General features: G+C 44.8%; 2 protein-coding genes across 3 annotated transcripts; both read left to right on the forward strand.

Moving 5' to 3' along the window:
• Positions 1-6: 6 nt before the first annotated feature.
• On the forward strand, positions 7-7,057 carry dcun1d3 (defective in cullin neddylation 1 domain containing 3). 2 transcript variants are annotated; one of them, XM_079293616.1, is made up of 5 exons: positions 7-367; positions 1,418-1,500; positions 2,659-2,700; positions 2,870-3,420; positions 5,083-7,057. In XM_079293616.1, the coding sequence occupies exons 4-5, from the start codon at positions 2,981-2,983 to the stop codon at positions 5,624-5,626; spliced, it is 984 nt and encodes a 327-aa protein (XP_079149742.1). In that variant the 5' UTR covers positions 7-367; positions 1,418-1,500; positions 2,659-2,700; positions 2,870-2,980; the 3' UTR covers positions 5,627-7,057. The 2 variants fall into 2 exon arrangements, with proteins under 2 accessions (XP_079149742.1, XP_079149741.1); XM_079293615.1 differs by having other exon boundaries at positions 1,421-1,500.
• A 260-nt stretch (positions 7,058-7,317) lies between these two features.
• On the forward strand, positions 7,318-22,941 carry katnip (katanin interacting protein). The gene is made up of 28 exons (XM_079293577.1): positions 7,318-7,398; positions 7,938-8,053; positions 9,231-9,319; positions 9,611-9,777; positions 10,190-10,302; positions 10,414-10,515; positions 10,668-10,808; positions 11,056-11,296; positions 11,574-11,699; positions 11,856-12,007; positions 12,256-12,362; positions 13,017-13,113; positions 13,222-13,431; positions 13,704-13,841; positions 14,791-15,652; positions 15,902-16,669; positions 16,757-16,965; positions 17,218-17,296; positions 17,378-17,555; positions 17,658-17,823; positions 17,980-18,146; positions 18,234-18,298; positions 18,531-18,641; positions 19,989-20,128; positions 20,215-20,316; positions 20,406-20,566; positions 21,282-21,367; positions 21,482-22,941. Exons 2-28 carry the CDS (start codon positions 8,042-8,044, stop codon positions 21,538-21,540), a joined length of 4,848 nt encoding a protein of 1,615 aa, XP_079149703.1. The 5' UTR covers positions 7,318-7,398; positions 7,938-8,041; the 3' UTR covers positions 21,541-22,941.
• The last annotated feature ends 200 nt before the right edge of the window (positions 22,942-23,141 follow it).

Raw genomic sequence — 23,141 nt, forward strand, 5'->3', positions numbered from 1 at the left:
GCCCACTGTGTAGCTACACTCAGTGACTAAAAGGGGGAAGCACAAAGAAATGGACTGCTTTGGTCCGAGGTAGTCCTTTAACTCACTCTAAAGAGCGAACGTAATTCAGAATGGATTAAAAGGTACCACCTGGTTGCTAGTGTTTCACCTATTTTCCTTTTAAAAGCGGAGGTGAATACGATACTGATGAGGAAGTTTCTCTCAGCTGCCAGCTAGTTAGCTAGCATTCTGAGTTAACGCAACGAGTTTGCCTCAGTTCGTTTCTGGTCGTGTACGCTAAATTGGCCAACTTACTTTCTACTTAATTTGTACCGGCGACCCTGACGGGATGTTCATCCAATTCCAGACGATACAGTTTCCCAAAAAGGTAAGTTTCTGTACGATGTTAACTGTGGCGTTTCTCGGTGTCTTAATCGGAAGACCTAGCTTAGCCGATAGCTAACTTTTAGTGGACCGAGCTGATGCTAGCTAGCTGTGGCGACGTCGTCAGGGCCAGGCAGTTGTTGATGTAACGTTAGCATTAAATGGCCCGGTGGCGGCGATGTCTCGCCAATCAATAACAGCTTTGACACAAGTACCATCTGAATAAGTGAACAGATGAAAATGCCAGGTGTTAACGGTTATCCAAACACTGTTTACATGGCATTTGTAAGTGTTGTGCTTGTGCATGTGCTGTTAAGTCCACTTGATCCTGTTTATGCTCGCCATCATAACGTGGTAAAAATAACGTTAATGCTAGCTCACGTTAGTGGAGGACAGTTCTGTGCATTGACACCAGCGGTGCAAATATCACGCGAACTGTAGCTCATCTTTGTTGTCTCACAGTTTTAGGACTACATCTAGTTAGCTTAGTTAACAATAATGGCTGATAACTTGACGTTAAATGTTTGGCGTGCAGATGGTATTTGAAACATTCTAATAACTAAGTGAGGCTTCAGACGTCCATCATATGTTAGGTAGGTGGAGTTAGCCAGAGTGTGCCAGTGAGACATTTGCCTGGACATGCCCAGTTCAGTGATCAGTACGGTCGATTTGCTGAATACATTTTCATTATTAACGTTAGAACAATAATCGAGGCTTGGTAAGACAGGTGATAACCACAGACAGAAAAAGTTGTTTTCAAAAGTAAGTCGAAGTTGTGTATTTTTACAACATATGCTCATGAGTTGAATCACATTCAGGACAAAGCCTGTCTCTCACTGGACACCTACAGATGATCATCCAGAGATGTATTAGCCTCTTATACCATTGTCTTTGTAGTTATTAATCAGAAATTGAACATTCCTGCAATGAGGCAAACTGCTTTGTTGTGCTCAAATTACATATTCATAGGATGTTGACAAAAATAGTCCTGCAGTGTTGAGAGTGATGAGCTATCACTTTTTGCTTATGATGACAAGATTATGTGTCTTTTCAGCAGTGCGGATGTCAAGCTCACAATGACGGAGCACAGTAGGAAGACGCTTTGATCTGTGCTCAATGCCTGCAGAGGGATTGTCTGTAAGTAACTCCCAGCTACTTTTTTGTTAGTTATTGATCACTTAATCAACTCACACATTTAATCTGAGCGGATGTTACAGCTGACTGATTAACTGCATTAATGTACACATGAAGTCATGCTGCTTTGTGACAAATGGGGCAGGTAGAAAAGAGATAATGCTTATACACATTGTGTTAGTTTGATTACTCTGAACTTATATGCACTTCGGTCACGAATCAGATTTTCATCCTCCTCTCCAAAGTTATTTTTCTTGCCAATCACAACCTTAGTTAGTTGTGGCAACATGTGGGTCCCCATAGTGATGTTACTTTTCAGTGTGACGTTATTCCCCTTTTCTTTTCCATGCACATATATATATATATATATATATATATATATATATATATATATATACTCTCTTTTAAAAGCCTGTGAAAACCTGAAAAGGGACACGCATGACCAAGGAATCATGTTTATTTTAACCTCACGAAACAGCCTCGCGTTGAATTGTTTTCACTGCGGAAGGTTGGGAACCATCACGTCAAATGATTGCTGTGAAATGGCTTTCAAATAGTTTTGCCGTTTTCATTGGCAACCATAGTAGCTCCACAGTCTTGCCTATTTTAGAAATCATTTCATGATTGCATTTTTTTAATCTGCTGCCATTACTGCTGGGATGTAAGAAGACAGCAACGCTGCATGTACTGCCTATTGAAGAACCTGGTAAAACTGTCTCTGTCAGACTGTCTCCTGATGCCAAGATAAATACGTCATTTATGTGGACATGGTATATAGGATTATCATGAAATGAAACACAACAAAGCTAACATAATTAGTTCAAGTTATACACATTTAGGTATATTTTAATTGCCTTTAAATGGATGGACCTTTGGTGTCACAAAGGAAACCCTAAAGTTTTTTAGTGGCTCTGTTTAACACAAAACCAATTCAGTAAGTTTTATGGGGTTACCTGTAATGTTTTTTTCTTTTGTAGAGGTTTCTATGGTAATCAACACTGTAAGCATTGGATGCATGCATACATATAGACGATATAGGCGATGACTTTTCAACATGTCGGCTGTATATTTTGGCTGTGCTGTTGTCCCTCCCCAGACAATCTGCACTGCCAATCGAGGTGCACCTGATAACTCGACTGTTGTTTGGTCTTCACTTTTTAGGGTTTTGAAGTCTGGCAGTGAACCGGGGCAGATTTGGCACAGGTAGTGTAACTTCCTGACCTTCAATGTTCACAAATCCTTGTGCTTAGAGTTTGTTCTACTAATAGCGACAGAAATGTGGATCCTTGCCTTTTTGATTTTGAGCAAGGCTGACTCAGTCTAGAGCCGCACTCTACGACAATTAACATTTTTCAATTGTTCGTCACCTCAGGCCTGAGGGTATGTTGAGACGTCTCGCCGGGCCAGAGAAGAGGCGTCTAGGTGGCTCGGACGGGGACTGAAGGTGAGGAGGAAAGACAGACGAGGGACCAGGGAGGGAGACATGGGTCAATGTGTCACCAAGTGTAAGAATCCGACGTCCTCGCTCGGCAGTAAGAGTGGAGACAAGGAGAGCGGCTCCAAGTCCCACCACAAGAAAGGTGGCAGTGCTGGTTGCGGCCACAAAGAAGAGCCCGGTGCTCCGTGTAGCAAAGCCTCCAGCGATCTGTCGAATGGCACCAAGGCCTTGGATGTTACGGTGGAGATGCCCGTCATCCCTGCAGTGATGGGGGAACCACGCAGGGACGAGTGTCTGGATGGAGACGGGCTGTCGATGCTGCGCATCGATGAGCTGTTCCGCTGCTACAAGGATGAAGAGGAGGATGCCATCTTGGAGGAAGGCATGGAGATGTTTTGCAATGACCTGTGTGTGGACCCAGCAGAGTTTCGTGTGCTTGTTCTCGCCTGGAAGTTTCAAGCAGCCACCATGTGCAAGTTTACGAGGTAAGGTGGAGTTCTGGGACATTGGGCGTGTTGTTTGCTGGTATCTGTTCATCAGGATGAACTAGCATGACCACTCCACAGTTATTAGCTGTAGGTGAGAACAGGACATCTTGAGTCAGATATTTCCTCATCCCAGATGACTGACACATATAGTTTCATTAGTGCTCGCCCTGATTTAATTACCAAACAGGATGCTGTTACTATATATATATACATATATATTCATTTGGTATTACATTTGGAAATGCTTATTGTGGCCTGGTGGTTATTACTTTATTTATCCCGGGGGGATATTCCCGGAAGTTTACGCGCACAATTTAATTTTACACACACACACACACACACACACACACACACACACACACACACACACACACACACACACACACACACACACACACACACACACACACACACACACACACACACACACACACACACACACACACACACACACACACACACACACACACACACACACACACACACACACTGACATACCCACACAGAAAGGACTCGGTGCACTTGATTAGTCACTTTGAGTCATTTCAGTGGCTGCTGGTGTCAGTGCTGATGATCAATGAAATGACACATTTTGAAAAAACGTAAAAAAAAGCTTTTAGAAATGCAAAGAAACTTAGAGGACTTTAAAACCAGTCAGTAATTGTTACATTTAAGAAGAAAGTATATTATAGCTGTAATAAATTGGCTATGCATTTGTTATTAACAGACAAATCACCCATGGGGTGAGGATAGAATGAACTGTAATGCCATGAATCTGGCCGGGATCCTTTAGTGTACCTTTCTATCGTCAACGCTCCACAATTGTACACACACACACACACACACACACACACACACACACACACACACACACACACACACGTGTGTGTATATATATATATACGGTGTATATATATATATATATATATATATATCTCCTGCTCTGCACTCCCACTGCAGTTAGTGTCTGAGATGAATAGAGCTGCCCGCTGGCCGGTTCACTTGTCACCTCCCCCCTCTGATTTTGAACTCAGCACTTTTCTATGCGAGGCTTTGGACAACACCACACTCTGGTGACCACCGTGTTTCATTGTCGACCAATGCTTACCCAAGCTGTTTATATTCCGTTTGACTTTGAAAGCCTACATTGTTGCAGTGCTCAAAGACCAAAGTATATCTGCTTGAAGTTTGTCAATGTTTCATTAATAGGAGTACCATTTTTAAATCTATTCCTTAAACTGCAAGGGGCAAGGCCTCCTTCTTTGTCAGTTGTGTTTCTAGTGTTGTTTTCAAGGTGTTTATTTGTCACATACTCAAATCTTTATATTGTAGAGTTAAATGCCTGTTTGCCTCCTCCAGTACTGAGCTTTAAAATATATTTAAAGGTACAATATATGAAACACAACTGCACAATATAGTCAACAGAGAAAATACATACGACAAAGTTATAGGTAGTTGTTATAGGAGTTAGTCAGATAGTTGTTACAGACACATGTTTGCATTTCTTCACACTGTTCTGTTGTAGCACTTAGTCAATTTAGCTACTAGTTAGCTCTGGTGCTGCTGATTGAGTTTTGTTAAAAAGTTCTTTGCTGGGCCTCATCATGGTCCACTCCACTATCGCTCTGATGTCTGTTCCTGTTTACTTTGTGTCCCCAGGAAGGAGTTTGTTGAGGGCTGCAAGGCCATCCAGGCAGACAGCCTCGAGGGTATCTGCTCACGTTTCCCCGTCATGATGCTGGACGCCCGGGGCGAGGAGAACTTCAAGGACCTGTACCGCTTCACCTTCCAGTTTGGCCTGGACGCTGACGAGGGCCAGCGCTCGCTGCAGCGTGAAATCGCCATCGCCCTGTGGCGCCTGGTGTTCACCCAGGACTCGCCCGCCATCCTGGAGCACTGGCTGGACTTCCTGTCGGAGAACCCCTCAAGTATTCGGGGCATTTCAAGGGACACGTGGAACATGTTCCTCAACTTCACCCACGCTATTGGGCCGGACCTGAGCAACTACAGCGAGGACGAGGCCTGGCCCAGCCTCTTCGACACCTTCGTGGAGTGGGAGTTGGAGCGCAGGAAAAGAGAGGAGGAACAGGCACTGACGGCAAAGGAGGAAGAGGGGAGGTGTACTGAGACAGAGTGTTCCCCCACCACAGACAGACTTGAAACGGAGGGAAGCCGAGGCTCACAGACGTGGGGGGGCCACTGACCAGGAATCAAGAAATAAGGGAGGGCACGATATGATCTACACCTGAACTGTACATCTGTGAATCATTGGATGAATATTAGCATTACCATTGCAGATGTTCATTTTGTTCTCCTATTCTGTGTGGGTGGGATTCCTGCTTTGCACCCTTTTTTTGGGGTTTCTGAAAGGGCTCTAAGAACTGTTATTTTTAAGCACTTCTATTTAAGTTATTATTTTACTTTTTCTCCTCCCGTGTGTGTTTTGAGTAATTGGACATGTGGTCCGTTTCAGCCTCCCATCTACCGACCATGACCAAGCAGAGTTGGAGCTTGGTTTTTAAAACAGGCGAGGGAAAGCCATTACCCTTTCCCACAATATTATTATACGGTTCACTTTGACTTGATAACACTGCTGATATGTTTAGTACAAGGATAAAGTTAATAAGAAAAAGAAGGGACATTTTGGCAACCTGTTTTACTGTCAAAACATGAGAGGAACCATAAGGGTCAGGGGTCAGTGAAATCATCTTGATTGGCCTAATCTAGTTAGATTGTATGCTTTTATCTTGCAGTGCTGTGAAGATGAATTGGTTGCACTTGTATGGCCTTCACAGCTGCTGGCCTGCAGTTACATGGCAAACACAGTAATGGATTGCAATTCTGTCACAAGGGCATTTTGTTTTTAACGATAATACAATGTAATATCCATCTAATTCCAAGTTGATGGTAACGGACCCACCCTCTCTTCTGTGTGGAGTGTTGTTTTTGAGTGCTACCGGTGCAGCGAGGGGCTGTGCTCCCTTTTGCCATCTAGCATCTACCATTTTCATGTCCACCTATTTTCAAGAAGCGGTTAAGTGTGTGCAACACAATGATGCTGGCTTTTCTCATTTTAGGAAGTCTGTACCACAACAAATGAGCTAAAGCAATAGGTCTTGGTCATTTCTCAACAGATGATGCCTAAACCTGCGTTACATTCAGGACCGTTACAAGGGGCTTCACACAAAGCTTTTATTGTTTACCGTCAGGAGTTTGAGAGTCATCACATCCTTGAACTTCTATACAAAAAACAAATGTAAACGTACTTCTCAAATATTGTTGACTGCTGCTGGTGATGGTTGTAATGGATTGCACAAAAACAATGGCATGCTTAGTCGCTATACTTGCAACACTTTGCAGAAAGATTGATGTCAACCACATTATTTTAATTTCCAACCTTTTCCAAAATGTAGAATGATCTTTAAGTATAGCCTAGGGCGTTTTGGGATGAGTGAATGAGTGTTAACTATGCTGGCTAATCAAGAGTCTGTGGTATGGGTCCAGTGTGGTAAGAGGATGGCATAACCTAATCTGTTTGGTTTACATCTACAATGATTTTATTTCAGACCCCCTTTGTCCTTTTTACATAACATGTATTGATTTATAATAAATAAAAACAGTGTTGAACTTTTTACTGTTGAACCATGGGAATCTGTGTGATTTTACTTCAGTGATGTCCTTATTTCTTTGTAATCTGATGCTGAATGACATGCTTGTATACCACTCTTCACTGCTCCTCAAGGGTGTGTTTTTTGCAGCACAGCGTTTTGTGCAGGCTTGTCTGTCTGGATGTTGGCGCGAGGAGCAGCAGTCAGAGAGCGGACAGGCTGGGGGCGTGTCTAACACCGATGCGGATCTCCCTATTGGTGGACAGCTAGTTACTAACCAACACCACTGACTGGACACATGAGAAAACACAGGAAAACTCGTTCATTTCAAAGATAATGGCTAACAAAGTATAGTTTTACAAGGACAGTAAGTGGTTTTCTAATACTCGTTAGAACCAGAGTAAAAGGTGTACGAGAATATGAGTGCAAAAGCCTGTTTTTGTGTTATTTAATGTGTTTATTACATGCTAACGCTGACTAGTGAGTCTGTTATTAGCGTCAATGCTAACTGCTTGCTAACGTTGTCTCTGACACAAGCTAACCGCTGGAGATAATTTGTGCGATAACGTTAAACCATTAACCTGTAATGCTACCGTTAGCTAACCGTTCAATGTTAACAGTCAGAACTGTCAGGCGTGTTAGCTGTTAATGTCATATCAATAAATATGATTAGCAAACCACACATCTGTAAATACCCTCGACGTAATGTAACGTCAAGCTGTTTCAAATGGGCTATAATCAGATGGGTAACGTCAACGTTCGGCTTGGAAATAGCGGATATGATGTGTTTTTAGTTGTGAATTGTCCAGCGGGTGGGGCGACATTTGAAACGAACTGCATTAAAGGTAATTTCGGTGTCATGTCACAGGTAACCTTGGGTCTCTCTCATCTGTGCTCCCTCTGCAGTGGAAATCAAACTCAACACAGATTACAATGATGTCTGGAGAATCACAGAGCCTCTCCGTAATATGGGATAGGATTGTGTGAACAGCACTATCAGCATCCACACAATGGATAACGAGGTAAGACACTCATCTGCTCTGTCGGTCTCAAATTCGCATCATCTGTCACATTACTCAGCATGAGACACCATTCAGAAGCTCTCTGATTTTCGGGTCAATCAGTCATATTTTACAGCAGTTGTCTCTAATCTCTGTCACTAACAAGTACTTTCTATTCTTCATTCAATGTTCTTTGCTTCTCTTCTGATATTGACAGATGCTGTAGCCTAGTTGACTTGTAGAAACTAAGTAAGGGCTTTCTGATTTTCTTGCTCGTCTTGCATGATGGTTTGTAAACACGGAATGGCATGAGCTGTAGGTGACTGTGTTATACAGACAACTGATGCTCCTTCCAAGACACACACATCCGTCAAATTGACCAGTGGCTTTGGGTAAAGGCCTTTTAAGACTGAAGCAGGCAGACATCTGATGATTTAATGTGATGATTTCATTTGAATTTAGTCCAGCAGTGTCTGGACAATATTCACATTGTGAGGATTGCTGCTGGACCCTCACTTTTTGGATCTTGGCTTAAGTATTTATTCTTTTTATTTTTTTTTATTTTTACAATAAAACATCATGTCAAGTGTGGCTTTTAAACACGTCAGTTGTTCATCGCTCTCTAGTTACATGACATTTTAAGTGATGATAGATCGATAGATGTCATAGATTTGTGACACGTATTCTCACTGCTAGTTTCTTTGAAAGGGCGATGCTTTATGTATTATGCAAGGACACATTATTGCGAGATAAAGTAGCTCATGTTCCAGTCACCGTGTAACCACTGTAGTGCTCACACCTAATGAGTACAGGGTAGCACCACCTTTTTAAGGAGAGCATGAATTTGACATGGCATGGATTCATAAATGTGTTGGGAGTGTCTCCACAGGGATCTTGGCCCAAGTTGCATAAATATGTTTTGTCTATCTGTTATGTAACATTAACGTCTTGACACATTGCATTAGCTGTATTTATGTTTTATTTACTCAAGACGACTGGAGGAGCAAGTTGTTTGCTTGCATTTTTGTGATGTACAGAACACAGTGGATATTGATTGTAGTCCGTGATTGTGAGTACTAGTGCACCAATGAGGTGTATTGTGTATACGATCTGTTGTCCTCAAATAGCTGATGTAGGCTTTTCTGACTCTGTGTGTGAGTGTGTGTGTGTGCATGTACTAATGCTGGTGTTCTTTAAGGAGAGTAAGAAGTGTCAAGGAGAGAAGCTAGCCTCTGCTGTGGACGACACCCTGGATGAATATTTAATCGCCCTCCAGCACAAAAACAGGTGAAGTGTGATCACAGGCTGCTGGGGATGGACAGATTAGTTTTCACAGAGGAGATGTGGAACTCCTCCATGGCTTTCAGTGCTGCCACATAGGAGCACTGGTTTCTTTGCTTTGAGAGGAACTAAATTAGTGTGTGAAATGTGGTAGATTGGAGGTCAGAATACTGTAAAAATGTTTGGCGTCCTCCTGTGAGTCCTGAATCTTGATCTTAGCCATCTCAAACATGTGATACACTGTTGGCCAGATTTCTACAATTGTAGATGTAGTCACCCGTTTTCTTTGCTCCTCAGGATCCTAAAGCGCCTTAAAGTCAAAGACTCCAGGGAGATTGAGTTGGAACAGCTTGAGCAAGGTTTTTCACTTTATCTTAACGGAGCCAATGCTGAAGCCAATAGGAAGCAGCCCAAGAGCTCCTGTGTCACCTCCTCGCCTGCTTCGAGACCTGCACGTACAGCAGGTATGCTGCTGTAGAAAACTCAAAAGTAGCAGTCTTATATAAGACCTCCATTGTTGTTTTCCTTCTTTACTGCGCAGAAGTAAATATTGTTCTCGGGCAGGCAAACCTTTTGGAATGGAAGGCGCCACCTCATACTCGTATTACTCATATTTTGTTGCTCCTGTCATCTTCAAACCATATGGAGCATGAGCGAATAGCCACCACTCCTCAGCTTGTAGTGTGTTTGGTATGATCCCTTGCCCAGTCCCAGTGAATAAATGACAGTGACAGTTATTGCTGGCAGCCAGTTCTTTGTTCTTCCTCTGTGCTGTGTGGACCATCTGCGTATGTGGCTGCGTTTTCCTTCTCCACTGAGGCAGTAGTCTGCTGCAAGCTGCTCCATGTTCCTTTCTGTGCTGCTGCTCATCGTCAGATGCCTGTCGAAGCGCCCACCAGCTAACTGAAGACGGCCGTAATCTGGAGCAGACCCACAGGAAGAGGAGCCACACTGCCCCAGGAAAAGTCCAGAGGAAAGAATGGGCGAAGGTAGGGGCTTCTAACTACTTAATATATTTAATCCTTGATTATGCAGCATCAAAAATATTTTACGATGAAAGTACACATGTTAAACATTTCCTCTTTTTTTGTTGTATGCAGGATTCTGTCAGAATTCGAACCGAGGAAGGACCAAGTTTGCGGATCTGTCCAGAAAAGCGCTACTCTGAGGATTTTGAGCCATATGAAAGCGTAGACATGGAGGTAGAGTCAAGACATGACAATGCCTACTAAGCCTGTCTGTGTGGGTGTTTTTTTTAGGGGAGGGGCTATGTGTCAGATGCAGCTGTGTGTACTACTTAGCATCTCTCCGTCTCTGCCGTTTCCCCTTTCTCTGATCACCTTGTTTCATACAGAGCTCCGGTCCACGCTCGTCTCGTAGTCCCTGCTCCCCAAGGAACTCCTGCAAGGTGTCGCCCTCCTTCAGCTCCAGGCATGAGAGCCAAGCAAATCAGGAGCACAGCGAGAAGGTACTTCTCAACCTCGAGGAAGTGAAGGTGAGCAGAAGAAGAAATATGTACACTGTTTTATTTCATCTTGTCAAGGTTGCCTGAGGTGTTGTGAATCATCTTAATTAGTTTCATGCCCCTGGGTGTGAATTTATGACGTTACTTCCGTGGTAGTCACAAATCAAGGGAATGCTTAAACTGTCAGCATGCATGTGTGTACATTTGCGCCTGTTAGTTCTTGCACTGATCACCGTGTGCATGGGTGCATGCGTAAACGCTGACCTTTGTAAACCAGGTTCTGCGTCGGAGCCTGGAGGTTAGCATGCGGCGAAGCAACCGTGGCTCGGCGGGGGAGGAGTCGGACGAGGAGTGGGTGGAAGAGCAGATTGAGCGGGAGGAGAGCACTGAGAGTCTGGATGAACTGGGGCTGCCTCTCACGTCCTCCAAGTCCTCCTCCAACCCTCGGTCCAGCGGCTCCCATAGCCATTTTGACTCGGCAAACCTCATTGTGCTGGACTTTGGACCCTCAACTAAAGGTAGGCTTTATCATCCACTTTCATATGTAGATTTTTATTGCTTCCTAGGGTGAGTCTTAATTGCCCAGAGTGGTTCCATCTCCTCCATATCTGCTTCATCAGCACTGATCTGTACGCATGGAGAATAGGCAAGTTGTTTAGCTGTCTATGCCCAGTTCAAGCGTTAGCAAGCATTAGCCAGCCAGCCCATGGCCCTTTTATGCCTGCAAATTTACAACATCACAATATATTCCTCACATGAAAATATCCTCAGTTTTGATTTTCTCCATCATTCCAGGTCGTAAGATTGAACTATCTGCAAAAAGGAACGAACACACTGACACCTTTATACCCACCAAGCCCATGTTGGTGAAGAGCAAAACATTAGATAGACCCCCTTCCAAAGAAAGCTGGGATGGTCAGAGTGAGTCTTTTAATATTTTGAAAGCTCTTTAATTCAAAGTTTACATTCCACAAATGGGAGATTTCCCAATTTAGAATAAAACTCTGTCGAAAAGCCCAGCTGTTAGATAGCATGGTGCATGATTGTTGTTTAATAGATGTGTGCTTCTTGCTGAAGGGCCAAGGAGTCGGCCGGAGAGGCCCCTGTTGGCAGCCAGAAAGGCTTCTGTTGAGGAGCGAGACCCAGAGGAGATGGCATGCAGGGTGCGCCAGGCCATCCAGAGAGAAAACGACCCTGTGCAGAGTCCGGAGCTCTTCAGCCGCAACGCGGTCTGCCTGCCCCACACTGTACATGTCCCACCTCGACTCAATTTAGGCCACTAATTATTAAAACCCCTTTTCTTCTCTATTAACAGTTGTTTTTATGCTCATTTAGAGGCCCTATATTATACAGCCTGATGTTACTGCCCACACAATTCTACACATGTACGATGTGATTTAAATGATGCTTCCATGTAAACTCTGCCTCTTAAGCTTATGGATGTCTGACTCTTCTATTCTGCTTCCTCTTAATCCAGGGCAGGGGACAGCAGATGATGAATGACTCAGTGCACCACAACAGCCACAACAAGGATGAGAGCAATGTCACTGTGGCCATGCAGAGAATTACGCTCATGGGCCCCGGGTATGATGACAGCATATTGCACCATCATACACAGTAGTTACGGTGACAGCGCACGTCTGTAAGGCTGTAAAGTGTTGTTTCAGCTTGCATCTCGGTAGCTTGTCCTTCTCCAAAGTGTCGGCGAGCTCATTTTCTGTAACCAGTGTAGCATTAAAGCATGGTGACTAGCCAGCTGTCCGCTAATTAGCTAGCGAGCGTGCTAATTGCTATGCTACGATGGTTACAGTGGCAGTTCGCAATGGCAGTGGTACATATAGAAATGGTTGCTGCTCTGATCACCGTGCTACGTTGATTTGACTGGGGAATGTCTCTTCTACTCCTATTCTGTTTCTATGGTTTTTCCACAAAGAATCATGTAAAAGCACCACTTTAAGTTGTGTGTTTACCAGAAATGAACTGATGATTCAGAATGTAAAAGCATTTAATAAATGACCAATCGACAAAAGAAATCTAAATTTACTGAAACCGAAACAACCGATTAGTCGACTAAGAGGGGGCAGCCCCACAGAGATTTATGGTGTGTACTTCCTCTGACTTTGAAGAAATATTTATCAGCGTAGCCACCACAGTGCTCAGCCATCTCTCACCATTAATATGAAGGTCAGGCGCCATAGACAAAGCAGTGGAGCTGAGGATGTCATCCTTTTTCTTCAGGCAACCACAGAAACTGCTGAAAGCATTGAAGAAACTTGAAGCAGGACCCGGCTGCAACATACCTCAGAGTGTCAAAACAGAGTTTAACAAGCAGCCGGTGAGTCAGTAACACCATCTGGCAGAGGGAAAAGTCTGAATACTACTGGGTGTGATATACGCATACGTGAACAGAGGCACTTATGGCTGTTTTGTGTTATCATTGCAGAGGAACCTGTCCTCGGCTGAGGTCACCCCTGCATTGTATGTTACCATGGAGATCCTGTCGAACTGGGGGAGCTCTTTGCAGGTCGGGCTGACTGAGTTGCAGTTCTTCTGCCTCAGCAACAAGAAGCTGTATGTGTCTCCTCACGACCTAGACATCAGAAACGCTGACTACCCCGGGAACCTGGGGGCACTTGTCAATGGAAAGCTGAAGGTGAGCCATTTAATAGACCGACAATAGCAGGAAAGCACTTAATTATGAGTCTGTTCCATTTTAGTGTCCCATGACAGCAAACAAGCTTGCACAATAACAGGGCTCTGAAGCTGGAATACCTCAATAGGATGCTGCGATCCTTTTACACCTCTCTGTTGTGTAAAAGGCCTATTACATACAAGTTTACGGTTGCTCCAAACATTTAGAACGAATCTCACTATTTAGATGGACCAAGTATTTGATGATTTTTGTCTATATTGTTGGGTTGCCAGACCACCAGTGAGCGTCACATGTGGACGTGTCCGTTCCACCCCCCCATCCAGCTCTACTTCGTCATCAGGAACACCGAGCGCTCCCCAGACTTCGGAATATCTCTCATCAAAATCTGGAACTACAACCGAAGCCTCAATGTATGTTTTTTTTTTTTTGCTTATGTGGGATTACAGATTATAAGGAATTGTAATTTGTTCAACTGAAGTGTAATCTGTTCCTCACATCTTTTGATTTACCCCTCGCTCAAGTGCAGAGATTATTCATTTCGCTGTCTGTAGATCTAGAGCGCACAAATCCAACATGCTTGTGTGTTGTCACTGTAATGCAGGCGAATGTATTGGTGTGGTTCCGTCAGGGGGGGTGGTTCTGTTTTAACATTGGCTGGCTGAGCTGCCAGTCACACTCTCTAAATGTGGAACAGTGAGAGATTAGCCCCAGATGATTAGTGTTGGGGGGGGGGGGGGGGACGTGGGCTTCTGCCTCTCACTGCTGTTCATAGAGTGGTACAAACACCCCATCGTATCTCTTTCTATGTTACCACAGCTAGAGTTACTTGTGATGAACCTGGAAGGTAAGGAGCTGTTGGTGGGAATAGGTTCTAGGTTAACCTAAATTCATAGTCGTTTAGTGTCTCGGGGATTGAGCAGATTGGAGTTGGGCTTTAGCCATTTCTTCATGGGAGCCATGACTTTGTATCTGTGAGAGTGCTAATTACTGCTAGCTTGGAGAAGTCTTCCTCTGTATGTGAGAAATAGGTAAATGTATCAATTGTACATTCATGAAATTCCCCAAGTGCTATACCTTTGGGGATTTTATGCATTTTTGGTTTGCATCTTTTGTAGCTTTTGCTGGAATTACAATCATTAAGGACTCAAAATATCACACAATATGAAATGACAAATACTTTCCTTTATATTAATTTGCATTTAATATGTATACTTTATTTTATTTACTTAGTTATGTAAAAGGTATTATGTGTAGATGTCAGATATCCAAATCCTGAATAATTAGGCATTTTGTATCACAAGTCAAATGTTTTTTTTAACCTGTATATTCAAGTAAATTTAAGTTCCGTTTCTTTTTTAGGATCTTGACATTGGTGCGCGGCATATAAAGCTGTACCTTAACAGCACATTGGTGTTTGAAGGTGAGCTGGAGAAGGGCTGCGGCAACCACGTCTTTGACTACAGCACCACAATCGACCTCCAGGATCTCCAGGTTTCAGACTCCTTGTTTTCCAGCCCCGTGTCTTCAGGACACAATCTACGGGGGACCAGCCCCCAGCACCATGAGGACAGGAAGGGTGGGGAGGGCAGCAGCACCCAGCACCACCACAGTTGGAATCAGCAGCCATCAGACGCAGGCCAGGCTATGATAGACATGCAGGAGAACCCACATACACTGCTACCACCCATCACTCCTTCACCAGTGGGGGTTTCCTCCTCCGCTCGTCGCCCCTCCACCCAGGGAAACTCTTTTGACCTGTCTGTCTCAGAGGAGCCTCTCTCTCTCAGGCAGCAGGTCGAGCAGCCTGCACCCATGGAGCAGACGGTCACCACCCAGCCGTCATCCTCACGGGTGGCCCCCCAGTGGCTGCAGCCCCTGATCAGAGGAGCTCCAGAGGGATGTGAGGCTAACAGGGAGAGGCCCCTGTGGCTGGTGCCTCAGAACTCTGCGGAGCCCAAATCTCCCTCAGCCTCGTCATCGTCAATGCTCCCGGAGCTGCCGTGTAACCCTGGCCGAGTGTGTAGGGTGATCGAGAGGACAGCAAACGGGGGTCCGTGGAAGGCTGACTCTTTAGATCTGAGCTGCGACCTGCTGGAGGAGCTCGCAGAGCAAAAGCTGGACAGGCCCATCAGCGGACGCAGGAGCTCATTTCGAAACAGTGCAGTCACTGCCAGGCAGACAGAGGAGCAGCTTCATAGAGCTACTGCGCTGTCAAACACAGGTAGGGATGTTTAAAGTTCTAACACTGAAACACAAAGAGACACCTTTATATATGTGATTATTCAACCTTGTGCTTTATTTAGCCCTGTATTTCATCAATCAGGCTACCTGTCACCACCATGCGAACACATCTTTAAAACGAGGGAACTGTTAAATATACAGTCTTATTTTATATGGCATGTTATGTGATAAATATAAAGGCAGTTTACTGTCATAAAATCATTCTCTTAATTCTTTGTGTATTCTCCAGAGGAGCCACTGTCATTGGTGAACCCTAGCAGGAGGCAGTACACCTCTCCGGCCCAGCTGCACAGCCAACAGGATGACACCCTCATGGAGTCCTGGGACTCTCTTACTAAATTCAACCAATTCCAGCGTGGACGCATCTCCAACATGGCCTCCGAAGGCGACGTCTTTGATGAGTTCGTCCAGCGCCGGGGCCGTGGTCCACCCACAGTCCCAGTCAACTCCTCCACAGCACCCAGGAGCCCACATTCCCCCTTCACCGCTCAGGGGGCATTGTGTGAAGGCCTTGATGATGATCCATCCATGGAGCGGGAGGACGAGTTTGAGATCCCTGTGCTGCCGCAGGGCCAAAGGCTGGTCCTCAACATCCTGTCCACCTGGGGCGATCGCCACTACGTGGGCCTCAACAGCCTCGAGGTGTTCAGTTCCAGTGGAGAGCCCCTACGACCTGCTCACATCCGTGCTGACCCACCAGACATCAACATTCTCCCTGCGTACGGCAAAGATCCTCGTGTGGTCACCAACTTGTTTGACGGCGTTAATCGCACCCAGGATGACATGCACCTTTGGCTGGCGCCGTTCACCGCTGGTCGGAGCCACACCATCTTCCTGGACTTTGGAGCTCCGTACCAGGTGGCCATGATCCGTGTGTGGAACTACAACAAGTCACGCATTCACTCCTTCCGAGGGGTGAAGGAGGTGGAAATGCTGCTGGATGGAAGGTGCATCTTCAGGGGCGAGATTGCCAAGGCTTCTGGGACCCTGTCTGGAGGTAGCTGAACACAACAGCCTCACAAGTTTTTCATGCTCCTTTTGTGTGTTTTCCATTTTTTTTTTCCTCACTCTGCTGTCACTTCAGAGTTGGACCAATTTGGTGACACCATCCTGTTCACTACCGACGATGAGATCCTGGAGGCTATGTCTCGTAATGATGAAACCTTCCTCAGTGAAGGTGAGGGTCCCGATAGCCTGGCGGCGGAGGAGGAGCTGCAGAGGCCACGCACCGCTGATGGAGAGGGAGAGGAAAGGCCCTTCACACAGGCTGGCTTCCGAGAAGAAGACCTCAAAGTAAGTACAGGCAGTGGGTGCAGGTTTTTTGCCTTTTTTTTCCACCTGTGACAGTAATAACAAAACAAAGACCCTGAATATTCAATCCACCGGTTCATCAAAATGAAATGAAAATTCATTGTGCAGGAACCAATCGTGTTCAGCATTCCACATTGGGGAGAGACACTGAGGAAAGACAGTACAACAGGCATTCAGAGTAAATTAGCCAACACAGGACTGTCATAGTTTTAATGTGTTTACATGTTGTCTCAGTTGAATCTCCAGCTCAACCCCACTGTGACTCAGTCTGAGGAGAACATGGAGCTTATTCCTGGGATGTACACTGGAACGTGTGAGTAGATAATCAGCGTCACATGATCGGCGCTCTGTTTGTTGTTTGGATACTTATAATGACGGCCTACCTCCTCCCCAGGCCTGAGACTAGAGCTGGTGTTGACGTGGGGGGACTCCTACTACATGGGCCTGACAGGGTTGGAGGTGGTGGGGAAGGACGGAGAGAGTTTACCTTTAGACCTCAACATGATGTCGGCCTCTCCCGGGGACCTCAACGACCTGCCTGAGTACGAAAACGACCTGCGCACGCTTGATAAGTACGCCTGACACGCTCTTACACCCTTACTTCCCCTAACCCCGCTCTCAGTGAAATGTCTAGAATCTTAGTGTAGCCTTCAATGTCTGTTTTCTTCACCCAGGCTTATAGATGGCCACAACATTACCACTGATGACCAGTACATGTGGCTGATCCCTTTCTCCTATGGAGAGCCACACACCTTGAACATGACATTCAACAAGGCCCAGACTATCGCTGGACTCCGCATCTGGAACTACAACAAGTCCCCTGAGGACTCTTACAGAGGGGTGAGACACTTTTCTGTCAGTTGCTTCAGGTGGAGCCAGAGATCAATTCATGTTTTTGGAGGGCATGGATTAGTTATTAGTTTTTATATTTAACAAGAAAGTTTCAATGCAGGAGACGATAAGAAACGCATCAAACATACAGCTTTCCACATTCAGGTGAAGGCGATCCATGTGTTCATGGATGATGTTGCCATCTCCCCTCCGGAGGGATTCCTGATCAGGAAAGGACCAGGCAACTGTCACTTTGACTTTGCCCAGGAGATCCTCTTCATCGACTTCCTCCAGACGCCCGCCTGCAACAGGAGTGCAGAGGACTTCCACAAGTAGGAGCCAAACATTTAGCTGGCATGAACTTGAGAACGTTTGAAAACTGCACTTGCTAATTTATAATGTCGTTGTCTGTAATTCAGAGGACGCTCTAAGAAACAAGAAAAGGCCAGCATGGACTACGAATCTCCCATCATGCCTTGTGGCTGTATCCTGACATGCGTTGGTATATTTGAGGGAGATAAAGTTCAAACTCAGAATTCAGACAGTCAGTAAAATAGTGGAGGGTGTGTGTGTGTGTATATATATATATATATATATATATATATATATATTTATTTATATATATAATAAATGGCGAATGACTTCGCACACAGCCCAGACTGTGTGCTGCACATGTGCTTTTCATGTTGTTATATTCCTTGACCTTTACCCATCAGTCATCTTTCAGCTGCAGCTGTTAACAACCTGGGGAGACCCGTACTACATCGGCCTCAACGGCCTTGAATTTTATGACCAAAACCACGAGAAGATCAGTCTCAGTGACAACAGTATCCTTTCTTATGAGCTTACATCGACCTTCGTGCATCTGTGCGGTTAAGACTTGTTGTGTAAATCCATAAACATTGAGTTTTGATAGCTAGAAAGTATAAATTTACAAATATTCTCCATCTAGTGGTATCTAGAGTATTGTGTTCTGAGATCAGAGATACCGTTAAAGGGGTTACAATGTAACTGATTTATGTTTTTTTCAGACAAATACTAATTTATCATTAGTTTCTTTCTGTATGTATGTAAGTGTGTGTATGTGGGTGAGGATGTATGTATGCAAGTATGTGTATGTGTGGAGCCTTAAGGAAACTACAGCTAAGCTACCACCAGATGGCGGAGTCGAGTGACTCCGACAAAATGGCGGAGAGGTTGCTGTACGTAATCACGTGTGCCGATGCATCGTGTGAGTTGGGACAATAGGCAACGGGGTTACCCAGGGGCAGAGGTCCTGGCTGGCTATGTGGGTGCAGGTTAAGTGAGAGGGGGAGCAAAGAAAAAGAGAAAAAGGGGGGTCATGAATCAGCTTCTGCGTGCGGTGTTGTAGGGAGCCTGAGTACGCTGGTTTTATCAAGCATAAGTATACCGTTGTCGTCTTTGAACTACCGGCAGCTTATGCAGTGATAAGCCACGACTCTCAGCTCACTCACCGAGTCGAGTTAAGGAAGAGAGAAATGCCACCCGAAGTGAAATAAAACAAATGAAAGTAATCCCCAAATACAACAGATCTCTATCGCTGCGGTGAGATGAGCGTAGTGCTCTCTTACCACATCTCTCAAGTGATAATACACAACTCTAAATCTACCAGCAGCGACGGGTCTAATGCAGACAGTTACAGCAGTTCAATACAATACAGCGGAACTTCGGCGTCCGCGCTGATTGCGCAATACCTTGATATCGCGCGACAGTAACTTCTCACAACAAAATACGGGAATATCAACACATAAATGAATAACCTGAATTAACGTAGGATATATTAAGCTAAGCTATGCCCAGATGCAATGAACCTTACTTTGTAGAAGCTTCGGAACAAAGGGAACAGTGTTCGAGGAAGAATTTGTCCGTTTCCTCGAGAAGAAGAAAAAAAGGAGGCTGCTTGCTGGTCGGCGCGGCGTTTGCCGGCGCTGTTTCGGTCCGTTGTGGCGCAGCTCTGGAGCAAGCGCAGGTCCGATCTGTTCTCATTTTGATGCACAGGTGTAAACAATTATTAGTCACACCTGTGCTTTTCCAGGCGTGACGACTGACATTGGATCCAGAAAGAGGATGCGTACTGTTTACGACGAGCAATAGCTGTTGGAGTATAAATGAGTTTGAATTTATTGTCTGCTCCTCAACATTATGTCCACCAGACATCGCTGCTTTTCCAGACAGCGTGAACATACTGGACAATGTGAGCGGTGACGTGAGGACTCCGGATAAATTAATAGATGGAGTCAACAGTACCCACGATGGAAGATGCATGTGGTTGGCCCCGGTGCTCCCTGGACTGGTGAGGATTTGAGAGAGAGAGCGTTCAGTCTACACTCACAGAGGAGAGATTTCCATGACATTTGCGTATTGATTGTTTCCACACAGGTCAACCGTGTGTACGTCATCTTCGACCAGCCAGTGACGGTGTCCATGATCAAACTGTGGAATTACTCAAAGACACCACAAAGGGGAGTAAAGGAGTTTGGGGTAAGCCTCTGTCGGCTGTGAGATGAGCAATCACTTGTTTTTGCATTTGGACGTCAAGCAGCAATCTGTGTGTCGCTCTGTGTAAACAGCTATTGGTGGACGACCTCCTGGTGTACAACGGCATCTTGGACAGTGTGAGCCGGGTGGCACGAGGCATTCTGCCGACCTGTGATCCAGTGGTGCTCTACCACACCATCCTGTTCACAGACAATGCCTACATTGCACACCGTGAGAGGAACACCGTCATCAGGTACCCTGTACTTTTAGGATGTAGATAAATGATCGACTACTTGGTTTCATGGCCGATTGGTTGTACCATGCCTTTTACCACAAAATAAAGCATCTGCATATTTTGCCTTTCAGCGTTATATTGTTAATCGTATACCTAAATTAGGCTTTGTCCTGCAGTTTGCATGTGAAGTTCAGCACCAAATGGTCATAGGCCAACCGATGACTGACTACGTGTTAATTCCTCATATTAATTCAAGACCATTTGATATTCAATTCAAAGTCTTAAAGAGAGAAACTGATGGATTGACAAAGACGGTTAGATTCAACCCCATTGTCCCAAGTGATGAGTTGTTTTGAACAGAGATGTGCTCTTCTCCACTTCAGCCCCCGTGGCAGCAGACACCACCAACAGTAAGTAACAGAGCCTGTGAAAGCCCCGTGTCAGCACCTCCCTGTGGTCAATCCCTGTAATGACGGTTCCTCCAGTGACCTCAGATGTCCCCCAGCCATCCCACGCCCTCCTTACCACACGCTTGACTTTGTGATGCCCCAAGTCCGTTCCCCCCTCCTTCCTTAGCTCTCTAGCTCCATCTTTGGTCTCAAGGCCTGGACCTGCTGGCTTCAAGCCTTGTTACCAGTAAACTCTCCGTTTTGGTGTTAGTCCAGCTTTCATAAGCTCAACCAATTTTGCTGACATGTGTCTGCTGTGTCTTCACTTTCTCGCTGTGTTGCAGTAATTATGTGGAGGACCAGGATGTGAAGATGACCAATGAGAATCAGATCGTCCATCACAACAAGAAGAAGCAGACAGCAGACCCAGGTGAGTCAGGGGAACAACTGGACTTGGAGGTTTTTTGTACAGAGTGCTTGTCAAACATGTCGACCAGCCATCAGTAAGTTAACTTAACGGTACATTTGTTGTGCCTCGGTGCAGCTCTTCGGCCTAAAACCTGCATGACTGACGGTGGGAAACATGGAAAGAGGAGGTACTGACGGACAGAGAGCAGAACTGAAACGGAGGAACTACGACTGGCGGTTTGAGCCCACTTTTTAGAGGGTGACGTTTGACAACTTCAACTCACCTTAAAAACCAAAGCAGCCATTATTTGCAATGGTGGCTTGTCGGTGGCTCACATGGTCCACACTGAAGAGAACACCTTGCACGGATAACAATGGGTTTGTGCGCGCGCACACACACACACGCGCGCGCAGGATTCCACTTTCCGGTTGGATCACGCTCCTTTCCCCACCCAGACACGTTATCCTGAACATGTACTGTACATGCCCCTCCCACAGTGCCAGGATAAACCTGCGAGGCTGCATTTTATCAGTCTATTGTTGTGCCTCGTACTTAACACTATATCTGTGGCTGCTACTTGTGACTTTTGTGCTGCATATTTAAATGCTGCTTGTGGTGTGCAAATACTTAAAAAGAAAATAGCTCCAAGGCCACATGAAGACACTCTCGCATCAGGATGTGGCCAACGCTACTGTTATTAATGACTTGTATCCACTGATGAGCCCAGACGATCAGCTCTTTGCCTAATGGGTCTGAGAACTCACTCGCTCCCACCAGTACACCAACCAGTCGTAATGCTATGCAGACACTACTTTATATCTATTGATGGTTTGTATCAGTTGGCTAATACTATTTACAAGCCTAACGGTTTTACTTGGGGAAGTGCTTCCAGAGAGCTTTTCACCTTTTTGAAAGTGGTTACACTCGTAGTTGAAAAAAGTACAGTGGTCCGATTTTTTTTGTACATTTCAACTTGAAGCCGTACAAAGCTTCACACTTGAATATTCGATATCTATATTTGGCTTTACAAAATTAGGTCAGTGTATTTTGTTCTGCTCAGCATCAGGTAGAAAGAAAAAAAAATTGTTTGCAATCCAAGTGACCTTAATCGAAGTTGCTATAGAAGGCCGATTTTTATGGAGGCAAACGTTTCATGAGCCAGTAAAAAGCTGTTTGAGAAATTTGGTTGGAAATCGAAAAAAAAATCTACATTTGCCAATTTTGATTTTGAGTAGATTCAGGAACGGGCAACTTCTAATATGCAAATACTATAACCTCACCTCAAATTGAGAAGAATGATCATTAAAAAGGGAGTCATCTGATTTTACCTTCACTATATCACTTGGTAGTTGGTGTTGTACTATTCATTCATTCAATATTTACTGTACTAACTTGTTGCATGGGAAAGTGAGCTGTTATCAGCTTATATATCTTATATTTGAGTTTGGAGTAGTTTTTACTGCTTCATTGAGCCCCAATACATTTCATTCCCCTTACTCATGATGGGAGTAATTGTATATGAAATGCAGTTTTTTGTATTTATTTTATATATTTTCAGCGTGTCCAACAGCAACAATGGTCATTATTGCTCTCAGTCCTGCTCTGTAGGGTGGTGACTATTATTGTATGTGTGACATTTAGTGTTTTGAAATATTTAATTATTTTTCTAATCTTGTTTAAATATGTATATTTGATGTAGGTTTATTTGAAATGAATAAAATAAAAATGAAAAACGAAAAAAAAGTTTGTCCTCACTTGACACCACACTGTTCTGAATCAAGCCAACACAAAGGGA

This window comes from Melanostigma gelatinosum (assembly GCF_949748355.1).
Source record: "Melanostigma gelatinosum genome assembly, chromosome: 21".
Lineage (NCBI taxonomy): Eukaryota > Metazoa > Chordata > Actinopteri > Perciformes > Zoarcidae > Melanostigma > Melanostigma gelatinosum.